The sequence below is a fragment of the Falco peregrinus genome, chromosome 5, assembly GCF_023634155.1.
Source record: "Falco peregrinus isolate bFalPer1 chromosome 5, bFalPer1.pri, whole genome shotgun sequence".
In the NCBI taxonomy this organism is placed as follows: Eukaryota; Metazoa; Chordata; class Aves; order Falconiformes; family Falconidae; genus Falco; species Falco peregrinus.
Genome location: NC_073725.1, coordinates 36,762,377 through 36,783,655, shown reverse-complemented (window position 1 = coordinate 36,783,655; position 21,279 = coordinate 36,762,377). Strand labels below are relative to the sequence as shown.

Below are 21,279 nucleotides of genomic sequence, written 5' to 3'. Positions count from 1 at the left end.
AGCTGTGGTTATGGCGGGGACTGGGTGAGAAAAAACCTGATGAGTATGTGGGAGACTGGCTAATTCCTGAATGAGTTGTTTGACTTACCTTGATATGTTAGATCTCTGTTACTGTCTTTTACAAGGGCATCCACAGAAAACCCTGGCATTTTCTTTGGAGTGTACTTTAAATCTAGGTAAATCAGTAAGATGCAGCAGACACAAGATGCTTTTTTCCAGGTTAAATATATTTGTAATGACAAGAATAATAGGACAGTGATCAGGTGCCACCAATACTGAAAACTCAACAGTTAAAGTAAACATTATGTACCTTATGAACAAGAAACTTAAGTATACAATTAATATTTGCAGAAGTTCACTGACTCAGTGGCAAAGAGAAAAACAATGAACCTCCTTTAAGAGACAGTTTTGAGAAGAAACTGGACAGGTATCGTATTAAACTGGATTACCTTGTCTCCTTGTATGCTGTCACCAGGGGGGCCACGTGGACCAGGCAAACCCTTCTGTCCCATAACACCCTGTAACAGTCAGTGGGGCAAAAAAAAAGAATTAAAAGGTAAACTCTACTCCTGGTAACACTAAGGAAGTCATCTCAAAGTCACTGCAAGCAAAAAGTAAAGCCACGTCAAAGATTCTAGTTCTGATTCTTCTTTGGTTTATAGTTTCTCACTGTGGGCCTTGGTAATTATTCTTGGTAAATTCCCACAAAAGCAAAGGAACAATTAAGCTGAAAATAATTAAAGAATAAAATCTGCCCATAACACAGTGTGGTATCTTCCCCAGTTTTTCTCGTGTAGAAACCAACAGAGATCACCTTTACACAAAGCTTGGTGCAATCAGTCCCCACAAGGGAGGTACAAAGGACCGCAGCAATGAAACCCAGCGTGAGTAAATCTGCCAGGCATGTCAGCTAGTTCTTGTGCACCACGCATATATGCCGAGCCCCTGTGGCACCACAGTCTCTGGGAGCATCAGTCATTCAGAAAACCCTAAGTGGTGGAGGAAGACAGAGAAGCCAAAGCAGCACCTGCTGATTTGTACCGATACAGTCAAAGCGAGGTAAAGCCTTTGTGCTTCGGAGGCACGCTAATCTAACATTGCAAAGTGACAAAGGGAGGTATAGCCCTTTGATGACATCGGAATCAAATGTTTGCTTTTCCTTTTTTTTTTTATTTTTAGTTGAAAAAAGCTTTTGAAATTTGACCAAGCTTCATAAAAAGTTTCTGTAGAGTTCAGGTTGGACTTTTGATTACTGTCTTATAATAAATAATCACCATGCTCCAATACAGTAGGTAGAATTCATTCAGTGGTTTATAATTACCTACATTTTGCGTATGTTGAATATTTAGGCAGAAGTATATCAAAACTATTGATCATCATTAAATAGAAATATATACTCCAAATATTTGACTTCTAGATGTTAATGATATTTCAAAAGTCATCATTCTCATCTGTGTAGGCAAAAAATTTGCTACAAATTTTAAAGAATCTCTTGTGAAAAATATTGTTAATCTATATATTTATAAGCAGGGGTTCACACAAAACAGTGTGCTAAGTAGCTTATCTCAAGAACTAGATGCTACAAGCAGGTTCTTTCCTTTGAAAACAAAATACTGTCTCCCCACAGAGAACGCATTTTCCATTCTCAAAGGCTTTGTGGAAGCAGCACATATTGTCACAAATTTGTGGGATTTTGAGACTCAGTCTAAACCTACTTTTTTAAAACAGACTGTGTCTGCATGATTTGCCAAGGTACTGAAATTGCTGCAGCTTTCAGAAAGCAGGCCAAGTCAGACATACACCCTAAGAAAACATTCATGCTCTGTCGCTCATTGCATTTCTGTAACAGGTTGGTAATAGCAATGTTTCTCCATTCAGATAGAAGTTTATTCAAAATGGTAGTGGAGATCTCTGTTAATCTTCGCTAAGAAAATCACAGAAAAAGTTACAAATATATATCTATTTTTAACTTAAAGTGGAGAAATTTACACGTTTCTCCTCATTGTCTTTGTACAAATAATTGATGGATACACCTATAATAAAGACATCCAGTCATACCATTGAATTTCTTTTCTTACTAGTATGTCTTTTTTGAATTATAAATCACTTTAGTGGAGGGAGGAAAAAATTGCCAAGATTTTGATTGCTGGCTGCTTATAGAATTAACTGTTTGTTTTCACGCTTCTTTCCTCATGATTTTACTAATGAAATTAATCAGATACAATTTAATTAGGCAAAAATTGCAAACAAAAATTCACATTTAATGTATTTTCCACCACAAAATAATCTTGGAAACAGAATAGATACAAGCAGAAGAAATGCATCATTTAAGTAATTTATCAGCCTGATAGTTCTGTTCAATTTCCAGCTGTAATCATAAAGTTTAGCTGCAAATGCAATTTCCATCCAGTTAGTACTCCTTCCTAATCCGGTTGGTAGAAGTGGATGGTCAGTGCGCATGTTTATATGCTTGATTTCTCCTGCACTTGCACCAATGTAAATCAACAACTGATGAAGAAATTTGGTGTCTGAGAGATCACTCTGGCAGCCAGCATCACAAAAGCTTCAACACAGCATTGTACCAACCTTTGGACCAACTGTTCCGATTCCTCGTGGCCCTGGGGGCCCAGGATAGCCTGTCATTCCATGGTCTCCCTGTAAATAGTCACAGAAATGTCAGTAATTTATCACCTATTAACTGTTATATCTTTCATCCACTTATAAAGCAGTCAGTCTACCAGTGAGCTTAAAAACCAAAACAAATATTACATACACAAAGAGTTGCTTTTTAGAGAAATATATATATTAAAAAAAAAAAAAAGCCCAAAATGCAGGCACCCACATTATTTAAGCTCTAGGAGAAGATCATTATTCCCCAAGCAATGGTCCACGTGATCAAAATCACCAACAAAGTTAGGACTCTAATTTGCAAACGTTTCAGCTACACAAGAAAAAGAACAGCAAACAACACCGTTTTTCAATCACATGCTGCAGAGGCTTACCAGGATGGACAGGGAGCTTACTAGTGGGACACAACAGCGATCATGCTCTTTGCTGATACTGTGCTTGTTCTGAAACTAGAGATATTTAATTTCCAGAACTGCCAAACTAATGTGTTTATGAAAACTAAATGAATTTTAATAGAATTGATATAGAAGAACAAAAAGAATAGATCCTTCTTTGTTTCCTTAAAAAGCCCTGATGTATGTATGTTTATCTTGATTTCTTAAGGAAATGAGGCTTAAGTGATACTCTGCCTGTGATTTCATCTGTCTGTGTTAGCCCTCTTTTTTGTCCACATATATTTTGAACTCATCAGTTGATTTCAGCCAAATTCATCAGAAGCGTAGAGGCCTCAAGCTTACTCATTTTCAACAGTTTTGGTGATAACTGGAGGCCGAGTTAAGAAAACAGATTCAATTTATGCTTTTAGTGGGGGGAAAAAAAACCCAGAGGGGGCTCACCCCCTAACCAGGGGGCAGATGGAGGGCAGCAGCTGCCCGGGGGGAACGCAAGTAATGCTGAGCCCAGCGCTGCCCCTCGTGCTGCAGGTAAGCCCAGCGAAGGAGATGGGGGTCCGGAGATGTTACTGGTAAGGGGAAGGCACAGGAACATAAGAACATAAGAGGCAGTTTTGTTTCCCTCAGTCCATAACTGTACAAAGGAAGGAACAGGCACACATTCAGCCCATGATCACTAGAAAACTCCCATCAGTTTGAAAAGAAAAAAGAAACCTAGAACTGATAAGGTATAGGTGCAGAAAATTCTGCATCAGGTTTAGCAAAGGTCCCTAAACCTGTGCCTGTGCACACAGGTGCAAAAGAAATAAATGTTCTGATATCATCCAATAATATTAATAACAGAGCCAAGAAGAAATTGTACTTCTTGACAAAATAAAAAACTTCATTCTAAAAACTCTTTGTTGTACTTGTTTTTGTACTCGGAAAAGCTCTAGAAATAGCTGTGCCTGCAGAGGGAGCATTCTAACTAGGAGAGAGGCACAAGGCTGAATCACACAAATCAACGTCACACTCAGGTTGTGGCAGCTGAAAAGAAACAAATATCAAACTGATTAAAGAGGAAAGAAACAAAAGTACACAATCCTTTACTGACTTCCCTTACTTTCCTGGAGGAATGCATGCAGTCATTGTAGTGACTGCTTTTAGGCGAAATGCCCAAGGTTCAATCTCTAGCAAGAGATCACTCCAATTTGTGCTTTTTTTTTTTTTCGGCTATGATACTCACATGCAAAGTCCTGAACATATGTGCTATTTATGCAAATATATTAGGGCCCAAACTATGCTCAGGTTTGACGGATTTGGAGAGGTGGGAACTCTGAATCCAAAGGCTAAGGCTTAGATTGAGCTTATAATGCTTTCCTTCTCGATGCAACATGCAGCTTCTGAATTTATTTTCAGTTCCTCTTTCTTCCAAAGCACTGGAGGCTGGCCGATTTGAGTCGGGACACAGGCATGGTACACGGATGCTCTTAGCTTTAAATTAGTGTGTCAAGCTGATTGGGTTAAACTGATTGCCATGTTCAGTCAGGAGGAAATTTCTCACTCAGATTTGATAAGAGAAGGGAGTTGGTTTTGTCTAGTCTGGTTTGGAGAAGGGAACTAAAGAGCGAGCTACTCTCTTTAGTAGTGTTGTTCTTCTTCAGATGACCTAAGGCTTTTATATCACACCTTCCCTGCTAATGCAAAGAGCCAAGATATCGGCAACGGTGTTGAATTTTCTGCCATTCCACCCCTCCAAAATTCTAGCTATAAACTCTTCAAGATTACAATCTTAAGTGCTTAAAGATAGCAGCACTTAAGGCTGGTACACGGTGCTGGGAAATGCCCCTCTGCAGTGGGATGAATAGTAGATATTCCTGATCTTTTAAAGCATGCCTTGTTTCTCAATTCCTGCTGCAACTCATTTTCTTACAATTAGCTTGAGATTGTCATATTACTAGGAAATACTGGGAGTTTGGGCAAATGTAGTCCTCTACCTATTTAGTAACATCTATTATCAAAGGAATAAATTATTGGTCCTCAATGTCCCTGCAAATCATAACATAACCTTAACCTGTTTGTAGGAGAACTCTTCATGAGCAGAAGTTGCACAGAGCAGCTAAAGCTTTCCCTGCCCCAGCCTTCCTCTGAAACTTGCCAGAGGTGACAGAGCTAAGAGTCAAATATACAGATAAGACTTTACGTTATAAGGCTTTTTTAGGAGATCCTGGGCTGCTGTGGCCTGTGAAACAGCCTGTAACCTGCTGTGATGGAAGCTGAATGGGAGGTTACCAAATAAGTAAATGATTCCTTATGGTCCAGTATCCAATATACCTACAACCTGCTTTTGGACCAGCCCTGACCAAAAAGAGCGTAAGGGTGACTTGAAGTCATCTGCCTCTTCCTCCCCTGGGTAACACATTCTTACACAGGGTCGTTGCAGGTGAAGGATTGAATTTTAGCCTCACATGCTTAGTTAATACCAGATGTCTCACCAAAAAGCTCTTTTGTAGAGCTTTATAGTAATCCTTAAAGTTTCTGTATTTCTTGGCTTAGAGACAAAGACTTTTATTTTGCTTTATGAGTTGCAAAGTGGAGCAGTTCTTTTTTCTAAGGTGCGACACTAAACTGTCCTCTAGGGAATTCATTTCAAGAAGGATTAGTACTGTTCTTTGATGAGGTCTAATTTATTTCCTGTATTGTGCTTGTAGACAAGGTTGTCACCATCAGCAAAACAGTGAACTAGAAAAACACCACTGAAACAAGAAATAAAAAGCTGAGTCAAGACAGTGTAAAGTATGGTATCCCAATGTCTACTCTGTACCATTTGTTCAAGAAAATTCATTAAATGACCTCATGGTCACCTGAAAAATAAATCTTGGCTTCCAAATATATACACCTCATTTACTGCGAAGCATGTGCATTTGATACTGAAACACACAACAGACACTGCAAAACTCTTTAGTGACAACTAATGGATATAATGGTATTTATAAGAAGAATATATTTTTGAAAAGGGCACTGCATCTTTACTTTCCACATTTTAGTTAAAATAGACAGGGCCCAAGCTGCAAAAGTTGTTTATATTGCAACTGGATCCAGCCCAAATGTTCATGCACTAGGGACTATGCTAAGGGTTTTAACAATCCTTCCTCTCTCCAGTTACTGAGAATGAAGCTTGCTTTATTTCTAGTGCTGGGCTCTTGCTCTTGAATGTCTGTAACCCACCCCCTAGCTGGCAACAGTGCTTTTAAATAATTTTTTTTATTATATTCTGACATTATGTGCTTCTGTTTTAATGCTATGGAAAATAGGGTGCTGCCAGGATTGAATGCATCCCACATGTTCCTATTTTGTTTTCATGTGAATTTGACCTCTGATACATAAAATTCCTATCTAGCAGTGTGCACATATGTGAGCCATTTCTGAAAGTGAGGAGAACAGAGCTCTGATTCAGCTGAGTGGAACATTCCTATATAATGATACTCAAAGGAATTTCAAATTAACTAGTGTGTAAATTTATGAGTCTCTTTTATCAAATAAATGTTCTTTTTTATATGCAGAGATTGTTGCTGTTCTTCTTATATTCATTTTTTTTATGTGGAAGGAATGAGGGGTAGCCAGTGTACTTAACATTTTATTTGAATAAACAGAAGATTACCCATTTTATGAACTAAGTTCTGGGGGAATTCTTGCAATTCAAGTCAAATGTTTTTCCCTGTGGCACCTTTGCTACCAAGAAGTTATATAGAGACCAAGGATTCAAAACTTTGTATAAGCAAACAGGAGCAAAAATTCAGGGAGGGAGAAGAGACGTTTACGTATTTAATTTATTTTTCTCCAGTGTACTCTACACCATCTAGTGTGGATACATAGAACTAAACCACAGATGTGACTATTCAGCTAATGCATGCTTTGGTGCAGCAGTCACACTGCAAAACTACACAGCTGCTTACCATTTATAGAAGCAATATACATTTCCCCCCCAGGATTAATGCACCAATCTAGGTGCATCATAAAAAAAACCCAAAAACAAAACCCTGACCTATTTTAAAGTAAAAAATAGAAATAAATTTTTTTTATCAGATGTTTTTAGCTCTTGATTTCTTTTGATTTTCTGACAGAGACTGTTAGATAAGTAGCACTCTGAGCAGTGAGATTCAATGGGCAATATCACACTGCAACATAATCAAACCTGTAGATCCATGCAAAACTTTTCATAAAAATTTGATGTGGCATGATTTGCCCCAGTTGTGTTGTCTTACTTGCTAGGACAGCTACTCTACAGAGTCTTCTGTAATACAATTCCTTCTAGAACAAGATGCCATTTCTCCATACCCCATGGAGATGGTGCATTCTGCATCTCCCCCATGACTCATTATTGTGAGTAGAAACCTCTGCTTGACAGACTGCTTCTAACTCTACACATCCATCAACAAATAGTGCTACAGGCCCAACAGCAGTGAATATGTAGCCTGATGTTTACACTATATGCAATGTGAGGAGACCTGCCTGGTCTGCTCTTGTGGACCGATCACGCACTGGGGGTAGAAGTATGTTAAGAGCCCTTCCAGATCAGATCGTGTAGTTTAGCTTCATCTGAAGGAAATGGATTTCCTGGGTTGTGGGACCACTCAGACCTCTTTTTAGTCTGGAACTGAAAGCACAGTAAATGAGTCCACTGGGAGATTCACTTCAGCAGCACATTTCTGACCCAGCCCACAACACCCACGCAGATCACCCGAGGAGACTGAGCTCATGCGTGTGGCTGCCTGACCTGGGCTGACTGCACATGCTGGGGTCTTGCTCCTCGGGCTGTATCACACCCAGCTCCCACAACCACAGCAGGCCCGGTTACATTGACCTGAAAGCACTGCTCCCTTCACATCCACGTTTCTCAACAGTTTGGTTCTTAGAATCAAGACAGGTAATTCTGACAGTTTTTGTGACAATGGAGATGACTTGAGGGAAACAAGGAAGAAACTTTTAATTTACATGATCACCCTGATCTGACCTGAAATTGTCAGAAAACACATGAGAATAGACAAAATTTATCAGTTTGCCTTTGCCTAATCTTTTGCTGGCTTCTTTATAAATAATGAGTTAGGATAAGAGTTTCTATTACTAGATATTCCATTATATTATTTCCTGTTGTAATCAAATACTTTTAAATTATAATAGCCTCACCTCTTGGTGAGCTATTTCATTTTTGCTCAGTCAAATTTAGGTTGAAGTAATGAGCCTATTGACAAATCTATTATTAATTGGTAATGTCCAGCTAACACAACACAGGCCATATTCCTCCACAGAAAGCTACTACCAATAAACCTCCTTTACCAGTCCCATGAACATACTTAGCCCACAGATCTAGAGGGATGGTAATACTTCTTGTGCTGGCCATGGGTGGAGAAGAGACTGACAAGTAAGGATTTAACGTCTTTATAAAGGAATATGAACAACTCACTTCAACTGTCAATGATTTACATAACTCTAGAGCTGAAAGTGAAAACTTTAAGTATATAACAGCTAATCTACGATTTATTCAAATATGTTATTATATTACAAAGCTCACAGTGGTTTAAGAATAACTGTTTAAGAATGACTAGATCCCATGTTCTCCACTGCAAAACCTGATATATTTTCTTTTACTTTACAGCTTTTACCTCCTCTCCTCTAATGCTTTTAATGGTAACATATTGTACTTCCATCATTCATGATCTGGAACTTTTCTAATAACTATACAGCCAAAGAATTGCTTGTCCCAGTAATTACATGAATTCCTGATTATAAGAACAAATCTTGCTCCTTTCTTGATGTCTCAAATAAGCCAGGCACTATGATTTTCCTAAGTGCACTTCTGTATACTTTGTATATTTGTATATATATATGTAACACAACCACAAATGCTGATTTTAAAAACTGCAGTTGTGAGAAATTTCACTGCAATTATTAAGAGTTTCCTTCCATTTAAAAAAATAATGAAATCTTTTATTTCCATTTTGGCTTTAACTCAAATTTCTTTATATTAAACCCCTATATTCCCACTGAAATGATGAGTTACATTTCTGGAGTTTGTAATCTTTCAACCCTGGCATCACAGTGGAAGATCATCTTACTTGATTACCTGACATGACTTTCCAATTCTTTTTCTTTGGGAAAACTACTTTCCAGAATTATGCATTTAGGAAGCAAGGGGGAATTCCAGACATAACAATGTCCCTGGTCATTCTGTAGTCATGTTACATTTTTGTCAATATCTGCCTTAATAATTTCATACAAGATTCTAGGGTTTTAAGGAAATGTTCTTATGTAGTACCAAGAAAAATGTCTTATAAGACTGTATTATATCAAGTCTGATACGTCTACTTGGAAAATACATAATCTCATATTAAAAAAATCTAATTCGTTTAGCCGTATGTATGTCCTGTGTTGAATAACATAATTGAAATTACTTTCAGTTCTTTCATAGTTTGTGTCATGGGCCAGACCATGCATTACTTTATGAGAAATGTCTTGTACTGATAAGCAGCAATTTGGAGTGGGAGCACAAAGCCAGGTTTCCCAGATCCCATTGTCAGGCCATTCTATGGTAATTCTAAGAGTGAATGTCCTTCAGTTTAACCTTTATTGTGGATGTGTTTTTAAGAGGTTATTGTTGTTGTTTATTTTAAATGGAATTCTCATGTTCTGGGAACTGAAGTTGAAAGCTCTTTCTGTTTGGGAAAAAACTTGTTTGGGTGATATTTATTTTGCTTTCTTCTGCAACAGGCTGCCTGTTTCCAATTTCACATATGTAACAAGGAAATAATTAATAAAACCATTTTGTGGGATATTTTAAAACAATTTCTTGTATGATTTTAGTCTTGAGTCTCTTTTTTCCAACTTTTTATAACATAGTATTTACAATGTGACTTCTTAGATGAATTACACTGCTTAGAAGTTCCTAAAAATTTAGCTATTCTGTGTTTTATCAAAAATTGGAAGTGTTTCAGTGTTGTATTTCTCATTCCTTTATCAGTTTTGGTTTGGTTTGGTTTTTTTCTGCTGAGTTTTGCTTCTAAACCAATATTAATTTTGGATGAAAAATTACTGTCTTCTCTTAGGAATACATTTCTAGGAACTTTAAAAATACCTCACTAGTTCCATTTAACCAACATTGCCCTGACTCCTCTGGGGCCTCATCCCTTTCACTTCTGTAGCAGCAAGGAAATATATAATTATTAGGCAATACTCTGCCTGTGTTGGATTGACTTCCACATGGAAACTCCAGTATTTAGAAACATCTTGGGTCTTTGGTTGTATGGAAAACCTTAAGATTTGCATCAAATCTGTGGATAAAACAAGAACTGGTTTCTACATATCATGGAATAAAGTCTATTGCAAGCTTTTTTTCTAACTGAAATGGAAACTGGGAGATGAGACTGCTGCATTTTGTCACATAGATGCCATTCTAATCTAATGTGTTTTCCAAAAGTTATCTGTCTACCTTGTCTACTAGTCCGATGCATGTACTACCATTGTACAAGTACCTTTGGTCCAGCATCTCCCACGCCTTTTGGGCCTGGTGGTCCTGGGGGGCCTGGTGGTCCTGGAGGTCCCTGGTACAGAAAAGGAATAAAGCATGTCAGCAGTTGTCCTAAAGGAAGAGTGCTTGTGTTCTTCAACAAAGAAGAGAATTTCAGCAACAGTTACTAATCTCTTTGGGTTTTTTCTGTATTTTGTCAAATTCTTCACATTTCCGATGTGTACTGAGCAACAGTCATCTTCAGTCCCAGGTGGAAACCTGAAAAGACTACCATAGTAGTTGAAAAAAAGTTCAGATCTTGACTTAAGAACATTGGAGCTGTTCTCAGCTCAGAGAAACCAGTGAGAAAGCAGACATTGCTCCATGTTTCCTATGCTGCAGACATTACACATCTGCGATACCAGAGCCAACCCATCTAAATTTGGGGGTTGGGTAACCCTCACATACTTTGTTGTATTTGTGATTGATAGTCTGTTCTCCTGAACTCCCTGCTCAATCCGTCACAGCTCCTTCAGCTGGAGTCATTGCCAGCCTCCCTTTCAGGGCACATGTCTTTGCCCCATCATGCTACAGAGACTTAGCTACATAAATCTTTCCGTGTCTGCCAGTGGTTTACAAAGTTGGTCTTTCTAGATCATAGGGCATGGAAAGGCAGCCCAAGCGGGGGAAGGATGCACGCTATAGCACAACAGAACCTTCAAATATTTCAAGGATATGTACTCATGTGGCAGAGAGAAACAAAACCAGCTTTTACTGTAGCCTGAGATGGAGTTGCAGAGAAGCATAACTGTATGGCAGTTGCAGATGCTAGAATCATGCTAGAATAAGCATGATTCCAGGAACACTACTGCAGAGCAAAGCTGTTGTCTAGTCACTAACAGAAATGCAGAAAGTACATACACATAAGTTTGTCATCCTGTGACTGGGCAGACTACAATATTTGTATAGTTTTATTTACTGGTGGTCACCAAACCAGGCTTCTCTTAAATTCTTTAGTTAATTAGAAATGAAAAGTTTTCAGCTTCTTACTGACCTCTTTGATTCCGTGTCTACTAATATTTCTTTTTCACATAGTTCAAACAGATATCTTGCAAAGCTTAAAATTTCAGTTCCTACGAGGCATTTTACAGCCTACTAAAAGTTTGTCAGTAACAGTTTTACCCCAGCCAGCAACTAAGTACCATGCAGCTGCTCACTCCCCACCCCACCTGCCACTGCCCTGGGTAGGATGTGGAGGAGAATTGGAAAAAGGTAAAACCTGTGGATTGAGATAAGAACAGTTTAATAATTGAAATAAAGTAAATAATAATAACAACAACAATAACAGTAATAATTGTAATGAAAATAAAAGGGCGAGAGAGGAATAAAACCCAAGAGCGAAACCCCAAGTGATGCACAATACAACAGCTCACCACCCGCTGACTGATGCCCAGCCAGTGCCCCAGCAGTGATCGGTGGCCCCTGGCCAGCTCCCCCAGTTTATACACTGAGCGTGCCGCTCTATGGTATGGAATATCCCTTTGGCCAGTTCGGGTCGGCTGTCCTGGCCCTGCTCCCTCCCAGCTTCTTGTGCACCTGCTCACTGGCAGAGCACGGGAAAGTGAAAAGCCCCTGACTTAGGGCAAGCACTACTTAGCAACAACGAAAACATCAGTGTGTTATCGACTCTATTCTCGTACTAAATCCAAAACAGAGCACTGTGCCAGCTACTAGGAAGAAAATTAATTCTATCCCAGCTGAAACCAGGACAGTTATCTATTTGCATCACTGCCTTCATGACTGCCTTTACATTTGCTTTTCTTTTTTATTTGGGAGGACAGCAGGGTTTTATATTTGTTTTCATGTCCTCTGTTTAATGGGTATGGGTCTGTTAGTGGCACTCCTTGACCCTCCAAGGAGTCTTGAGCTGGTCTAGTGTCCCTGTGTGCTGTGAAATGTGTCAGGTACATGGCATTACACCAGGAACTCAGTGAATGCCCTCTGAGCTAATTCTGATCCCAAAGGATCTTCCCAGGATCAGTTTGAATGATAGGAAATTGGAGCTGAGCCATGACTTCTCTGGCAGCATTCAGGTCCCACCTCTGTGCATTTGGGAGTGCCTTTGTGGTTGTAGTTTGAAATAAAACTGGATTACAGACATAAAGAATATAGTCCTAATGGAAATTTGACTTGTGGTGGTTAAAGGATGGCAACAGTATTTTCACTTTCTAGTGAGAAGTTGGTCAAACATGTCTGTGTGGCTTTGGGTGACTGAAATCTAGGATGATTGCCCTTGTAACGGAATGTGCCAGCTGGAATACCCAGGCATTAATGCCCTCTGGAGCTAACTATCAGAAAATCAAGGTGGGAAGAAATCTTGAAAAAAGGAGATTTAACCCCCTGGCACGAAAAGCAGCTGAAAAACTAAAGAACTGAAGGCTGCAATATTTGGCCAAGCAGATCTTGAACAAAGAACAGTAAAGAAAAGGGAGGGAGGGAAGGAGGGGAGGAAAAGGATTCAAAGCAATGATTATATTAAACATGTATGAGTAGCCATGAAGTTTTTTATGGAATTTGCATGGTATCCCTTTCATGATACTGAAATTAGAACAGTTTCTATCCAGTTCCAACTGCCTGTAGAACTGGCACTCTTATCTAGGACAGGAAAGGGCTTAAAAATAAATATATATATATATTTAAATTAGTCAAAGGATGAAAGAGAATATTATTTGCACTTAGTTAAGTAACTATTGAATTATCCCAAAGTAATTTATTTTTTTTTAAGAACACAAACAGAGTACAGAATTAAAATTGTACTTACATCTTCACCTTTGTGGCCATCGCCTTTTTCTCCACGGGGTCCAGGTAGTCCAGGTAGTCCCCGGTTACCCTAAACATAGAATAGTAAATCAGGCATTGTGCCAATAAGCAGATCATCATGAGGTAAAAAATATTAACACATATGTAAGTAAACTATTTAATATCCTTTTGGAACTATAGAATAGCAGCCACCAGTTCCTGCAATTTGTTTACAAAGCTCAGATTTTTTTGTGCTTTTTTACTGTTGCTTCAGTTGATTAAATTCAGACTTCAGAAGAATAGGAGTTCTCATTAGGAAACAATTATTTCTCAATTTGTAGTTGCAGAGAGAAATCATCAGAACATTGACTTTAGCCAATACAAAGTTATTTTTTTTTAAAAAAAAGTTAAAACTTTATGATTTTGTCAAAAGTCCTGACATTTGAACAATAAATTTAACAATACTGAAATCAAATATGCCAGCCTTAAGTTATTGTATGTTGCACCTTTTGTGCTTCCAGGTAATCACATTGGTTCTCTCCTACAGTAAAGGAAAACTGCATTCTACGAGGGAGAGAAACAAAAGAAAGAAATACAACTTGTATAAGAAATATATAATTTCTCTTAGTTTAGCCTAAAATGCTCTGTAGCAGTAGACAATCACTCCTTCTGTTGACTCTTCCACTGAGTCCCACTAAAGATTTGTGCACTTGCACAATCTCAGTGCTTCCTTTCACAACCAGAAGAGGAGCAAGCAATCGTTTTCCTGACATTTAATGAGAAAATTAACTGAGCTTGCAACAGACTGTTCTTCACAAACCACAGAAAGAAAACATATTACTTTGAGGTATCCCTCATGATATGCTGGCAGTCTTTACTCCAGATGCTCCCATGACAGCACCACCAATTGGAAATCCTTACTGATACTTGCAGGTCACACATCCACCCCACTCCTAAGCTTGGTACGTATATGGCCATACAGGGAGAAGTGTACACCCTTCACTCAGTCCCACAGAACCAAGAAATGTCAATGGACTCCTGTACACTGTTGGAGGGTCAGTTGTTAATACACATACAGATAACATATCCTGAAGAATAATTACAATATAACTAGCAATATTTCCCTGTCTATTCCAGTAAAAATAAATAGCTAGAAGAAAAAGACGAGAAATGACTGAAAACTGCTATTTCATCCAGGCATTGTGCCTGGAAATTTCTGCAAGAATATAATGCTTCAAGAAACCACGAATGGAGTTCTGATAGCATCTCAGATCTCAGCGGCTGGTCTGTCTGAATACAGTGCCTATGACTGGAAAACAAACCATCTCATATTCTAGCTAGATATCCAACTAAACGAGACTTTGAGTCCAAATTCCCTGTCCCATGGATGTCTCTACCGTAGACACAAGCAATCGGATCTTAAGCAATTTAGCCCTGTCAAGGAAAAATGAAAGAGCTACTTTGGCTTTCCTAAAGATATACATCACAGGTTTAGCTTAGGAGGTAAGTGAACAAAGAAAGACAAAGCAGACTCAAGGTTCTGGTTAAGATGAAACCCTGAAACCACTTTAAGATGAAATCTGGGATTGGGATGCAGCATGCCTTATGCTTAAAGGAAACTGTACATGGTGGGTCACTCCTGTATGAATGTCTCCCATTCTCCAGTCCAAAGGGATAGTTTCACTGGAAGGCTTTAAAAACAACCTGACCACCAGATTCAAACTGCATCAGCCCTGGAAGACGTTTCTTCATGTTTCCTAATTTTTAAATGGAGGAATTCTGATCCAGTTCTGTGAAAAGTAAACCAATGAGTGTGCTTCTAGATCATGAAAAGCTTTATAATGGAAAGCCAATGTTACCTTTTCATCATTCTTAATATCCATAGTTCTTAAACTGTGGATAAAATAATAAATGTTTTAGGAATGTTTAATAACATTTTTTCTTAACAAGAAAGGAAATCGTGGATCATGAGGTTATCTCTACTTTTACTTCTAATTCCCCTACAGTAAAAAACAGCCGAACAGATGTTTTCATTTAATCTTAGCAGACCATTGTAAACACCAAATACATGTTAACACATTCTCTCCTGGAAGAATTGGGATTTTGTCAAGTGGCTGGTTTTGCCATCAGTAACATAGCTATAAATGTACTAAATCAAATCTACAGCCTACTCTGCTGTAAGAAACAGTTCTCTAGTCCAGATTATTTAGTTTTAATTTTTTTAGTAGCTGCATCTAAAATACACAAGAGGTGGCCCAGGAGAAATTCTGTGATTACTGCTTCCCACAGTTTTGTGGATTCTGGAAGACACAGTGACTCACTCTAAGTCAGTGCACTGGCAGCAAGGCAAGTGCCATTGCTGTCACAGATGGCATGCTGAATTAATTCATCTACTTCACCAACCCTTACAGGGCAGGTTTTGAAGTCATTTTTTAAATCAGCAATATAAAGATAGTTGCTTCTACACTTTCTACACTCTTTCAAAGAAAAAAAAACAAACCCACAACATAATATAAACATACATCTTGTGTCCATGGTCACTATTGAGGAAAAAAACCAACTGCCATAATCAAAATCTAAATGATTAAGTATATAACTGGACAATTAAGTCATGTTCATCACTTCTTTTTATAAAATTAACAGAGTGAAGTAGTATTCTAGATTATAGACAAAGTAAATAAATTTAGAGGGTTTGAAAATTCAAAAATACAAGCTACTGAATGCATGTGGATCAACGTGCTATCCAGCATCCTCTGGCAGGTGTACTAGTAGAAGTCTGTCAAGCCAGGAGTAAAGCATTATAGGTGTTCCTACAACGTTACCACGCAAAAGTTATTGCATTAAGTTGCTTTATTTTGAAATATATTGTGTTAGGTACACATAAACTAACTGGTCTCTGAATTTGGGTCTATTAACTATATTCCCAAGAAGTGAAACAGTGGAATTGAGTGGAACATTTTATGTGCAGACATGGTAAATGTGAAAAAGAAAAGAAAAAAAAAGAAAAGAGGTTTACTAGTACTAGGAAGGTTCCTGGTTTCAGTCTGGAAAGTAGATCACAAGAATGGTACCTTTCCCAAACACTGAAGTAAGTCTTCCTAAATATTTCTTTATCATGAGTGGCAGAAGGCTTGTAGAAAGTTTCAACCCAGATCATGACTAACAGAAGTACAATGCGATATAGAATGTATCAGAGGGGAGGAAATGAAAGCTGCAAAGTAAAAGGAAATACATCCAGTTTTTGCAGTAGAGGACATGGGTTCTATTCTAGATACTGCACTTTCCAGTTTGTCCTAAATAACGTAGAAAGGTGAGTGGCACTGTTCCCTAATGACACCGTATTATTCTGATTAGTTAAATGAAAGGTAATTCCAAGCAGCTATTTTCTATTTTTTGTCTAAAAACTCCTACCGTTGGTCCCATTATTGAATTTCCAGGAAGTCCATCATCACCCGGGGGCCCCTTGGGACCTGGATCCCCCTATCCAAAAAGAAACAAATCCAAAACCATAGTCGTTATTTTCAATTTTAATTTCCAAAGTTTTACAGAAAAGCACAAGTATTCAATCCTTTCTGATAGTGACAATTAGTGAGCCAGGTAATATGAAAGCAGTATTTCACAGCATTTCTACAGGAAGTTATACTACCCTGATTCTGACCTATCTTGTGCTTTTCTGCAACTGCATCAAATGGTTTGTTCTTTGATGGCTTTAGTTTTCATTTGTCATTAATTTTGATGAATAATTTGATGGCTTTAGTTTTCAACTGAAGGTTGAATATCTTAATTCAGTGTCAGCAGCCAGATTCACCTGCGGCTTCTGACTGCTTTTGCCCACACAAGCAAGGCTGCATAACCTAGCTTCTGCCAGAGCACAGAGAGAACAGCAAAGAAATTCAATGATAAATGCTGACACAGAGTATGTTTTGAAAGGCTACAGATACAATGGTGTAGCACTTCAAAACTGCAAGCTCCACAGTCTGAAGACCCAAGAAGAAATTTGAGGTTTTCCTCAAATATTACCCAGTACCAACGGCTTGGTTATCTTAGCTCTGTCAGTGGCTTTCCTGGAAAGCAATCAGGCTTAGAATTCAATTCCTCATGTTATCCTTTCACAGAATAAAATTTGGCTCCTTCTAGTGTTTAATCTATGGCAACAGATGTTTAACTTTACATTAAGGACCTTAAAAAGAAAATTTCAATTTTCAGTAAAACTTTTGCAATTTTTAACACTAGCGAGAACGACAGGCAGTATTTCAGGAAACATTCACTAGGGAATGCAGATCAAATGTTTTACCGAAAACACCAAGCAGCTGTAACCATGAAAAAGGAATATGAGAAAAAACAGCTATCTAATGTTCTTGTCTCCATATTAGTAACAGCATAATGGTTGTCAAGGGAAATAAAACTCTAGTTGCCAAACGTGGGTGTAGCTTAAAATAAATACATTTCCAATGGACACAACCATGGCTGTCCAGGAGTCAAGACCTCTAGCAATCACCCACTACTACATCAGATACTTAGAGATGTACTAAAAAGACCTAAGACCATGGTAACTTGCAGCTCTGAAAAACATGCAGATTCCCTACATTATAAATTTATAATGTCTGGCTTCGCTACTGCAGGTACCAGGATGTTCCAAGAACACAATTACTATTAATAATTATACTTTCCACAGGGGAGAGGGAAAACAGAACAGACCTGTGTAGCCTGTTACGTTATTGAGCAATTGCCAGAAACACAGCAGGTATATGTTTAAACAAAGAAATTATTACGGAGCTCAAGAGACAAAGTTTTGTATATTTTCTAAAAATCAACTTGCATTTTGTAATTACCCAAAATACTTGTTTTCTCACATCAGCCCACACACATAAAAGCCCTGATCTAAAATGTAATAAAGAGTTTGGAAAAACTCCTACAGACTTCAGTAGATTTTGGATTGTGGCCAGTCTTCTGTGGAAGTGATATGAACTGTACCAAACAGAATAAAATCACGAGTGAAAAAGGCAATAAAATCTACAATGGTTTTATCTTTATAGCATGAATTTTATCAATAAACAACTGACCACTTCCTGATCTATTCAAAGGTGTCACAGTAACCAGGAAAATGTGAAGAAGGGTGAGACCAGTGCAGTGCAACCTGTCTTCATACAAGTTGTGCCTACAGTGTGCCACTTATTTTTTCCTGACATCAAGTTTGGCACATTATTACGGTTTAAAACCAACATAAGAGATACGAGCACCTCACAATCCTCTCCTTCCTTTCTCCTCTGTAGCTGCATTTTTACTTCGGGTGTACCCTAAGCTTCCTGTGTTCCTTTCTTCCTTCCACCTCCATGCACAAACAGGTCCGAACCCCATCCTAGCCCTCTGGCATGCCCTGTTGCCAGGCTGATGTACGTACATTACAATACATTGTATGCATAATACCTACATGTGTTTTCTGGGGGGTGGGGGGGCCCAAGTTATTAAGGAAGAAAAACAGGGATGAAATTACTTCAGAGTGATAGGATGTACATTAGTGATTCCCCTACCCTGAAAAATATCACCGAAGCTGAAAAGCATCAATTAAAATTGAAGTTAACTGACCTATTATAAAACCAGCCACTACTGTATTCTTAAAATAAAACCGGGGTGATAGGAAATTTTCAAATGTTTTTAAAACCTGCAAAGTTAAGCTTTACTGTTGCTGAATGTGCTTATTTTACTCAGTAGGACAAGTCCCACTCATTGCAGGTACATTTTCCCCATAGAGAAAATGAGGTGGATGTAGCTCCAGCTCTCTCATATATGACAGTTCATTTAAAATAGTATCTACAGGCCAGTTCTTCACTTGGAAGTGACATACAAACATTCATCTCCAAAAAACATCTACTTCAGCATATAACTCCCTAGAACTATATATATATACACATTCCTGCAGGGATTTACTGCCACGTTCTGGAAAGCTTTAGTCTAAGAAACAAAATACACGGTAAATTTGAAGAAAAAAACCATAAAGACTTCAAAGTTATTAATTTCACAGGATAGGCCAAAACACAACAGAAATAGAATATGGATTTTTAATTTTTTTAAACAAATACCTTCAGGAGCCAGTAACACGTACTAAGCTCAGAATCCTGTTAAAAGGCCCCCAAACACTCTTGTCAATTTTCAGTACTTTTCAGTCATTATTTCTAAAATTCAGTCATCTTTGTTACTACAAGGATTTTTAACTTCTTTAACTTATATGCTTTTAATTTTGACAGAAATGTGCACTAGAAATTTTCCAATCTCTGGTCTCCAGCAAACACACATCAGATAATCACCTTTGGTCCAGCAGGTCCCCGAACAGATGGTCCAGCAACACCAGGTTGCCCTCTCTCTCCTGGTTCACCCTGTTACAAAATGGTATCATCTAGATTTAAACAGATAGTTTCATCTTCTGCACAAGTAGCAAAAGGTTTTGTCAACACTTTATATTCTAAAAAATATATACTATATAGATCCGCCTATCAAATAGACAATAGTTTGGAAAAACCATAAATCAACTAACTTACTGTTCCCGTGAAGGCTGGTCCAAGTTACAGGTTTTAAATAACTATTGGTTGAAGTGTGTATTTAATTTCTTAACTTTAATTTTTCGTGTCCGGCTCACAAAACCAATGGAATACCCAGAGCACTTGTAATATTTCAATTCCTTACCATTCAGAGTGACGTACTCACAAAATAAGGGAATAGAAAGTTAATGTTTCAAAGTAAAGCTTGTGAAATACCCATGGTTAGAATCACTTGGACAACTTTAATTCAGTTTCTTGATGCTCATGCATAACTGTAAGGTCTGTAATTATATGTTTACCTATTCTTTTTCTCCTTGGGACTTTTGTGTCATTCAGGACAGAGAATGGAAATATTTCTGCATTTCCTCTGTTCTGTTGAGTCTCCAAGCATCCGATGCTTGAGAAATTTGTACCTTACATAACTTCCATAGATTCTTTTATAAGATAGAAAGTGAAGGGTTATCCCGGAGGAACAAGCTTACTTTTGGTCCAGCTGGGCCTTGTACTCCTTTATAACCAGTCAGTCCTTGTGATCCTTTTTCTCCAGGGTCACCCTGACAAAAACAAACCTTTTTTTCTCAATCACAGCAAAGATTCATTCACAACTGGGAGATACACAAATAAACAAAAATACAATTATAATGATGCCCATAATTAGAAAAGTATTTAGATGCTCCACTTCAAATGAAATCCCACTCTGTTCTAGAATCTACTCCAAATGTCCTAAATTTAACTAGGCGGGGCATAAAAGCCGTTTGACAACTAATACATCTTTCCAGGCTTTTACTTTCATATTAAGATATCTAAACAGTTACCTAATTTCTCTTAGCTCCCTATCAGCATACTGAGACAATTTGCCTCCTCCTAACTTTAATGAAAACACTGTACTGAATTTTTCGGAAGTATTTACTACCCAATTAACTCTAGGGTCTATACTTACAGTCTGATTTTGCTGCACTCGGTCAGGCTAAGGAACACATCACTCTTTCTTACGTCCTTTAAAATTATCAGTTAAATTATAGTTGCTACTTAAGATATAACGAATGAAAAAACAGGCCAGAATCTAAACTCGTAAAAATAGTTCGTAGTATTTCTCCAGTGTGCATGTCAAGCCATACCTTTTGGCCTACATCTCCTTTGCCTGGGGGTCCTTCTGGGCCTCTTGGACCTTGATCTCCCTTTTCCCCCTAACAGAGAGTAGATGGTTAATTAATTTACAGGTAGGTAATTTTATTGAACTAATACTTTTGTGAGAAACAATGTCTGCGTAAATGCTTTTCACCAAAATGTCAGTAAATATCCGGTTATTTTTTTCCTGCAAAAAATATTCTGCTTTCTTAAACCCCTTCCACTCTCCTGCTTTCATAGTCCTTATTTTCAGACATTTGTAATAGTACCATTTTCAAATGCATCCATCTATTGTAGGAAAAATTGCATGCAT

At 38.0% G+C, this 21,279-nt stretch overlaps 1 protein-coding gene across 1 annotated transcript in view; it reads right to left on the bottom strand.

Moving 5' to 3' along the window:
• COL28A1 (collagen type XXVIII alpha 1 chain) overlaps window positions 1–21,279 on the bottom strand; it is an 83,424-nt gene that overhangs the window by 14,780 nt on the left and 47,365 nt on the right. Inside the window, exons 28-35 of the mRNA XM_027797161.2 lie at window positions 20,957–21,025; window positions 20,321–20,392; window positions 19,608–19,676; window positions 16,714–16,782; window positions 13,325–13,393; window positions 10,529–10,597; window positions 2,587–2,655; window positions 450–518 (exon numbers count right to left, since the gene is read on the bottom strand). Of these exons, the coding sequence (XP_027652962.2) occupies window positions 450–518; window positions 2,587–2,655; window positions 10,529–10,597; window positions 13,325–13,393; window positions 16,714–16,782; window positions 19,608–19,676; window positions 20,321–20,392; window positions 20,957–21,025 (555 nt within the window). The remainder of the gene's footprint in view (window positions 1–449; window positions 519–2,586; window positions 2,656–10,528; window positions 10,598–13,324; window positions 13,394–16,713; window positions 16,783–19,607; window positions 19,677–20,320; window positions 20,393–20,956; window positions 21,026–21,279) is intronic.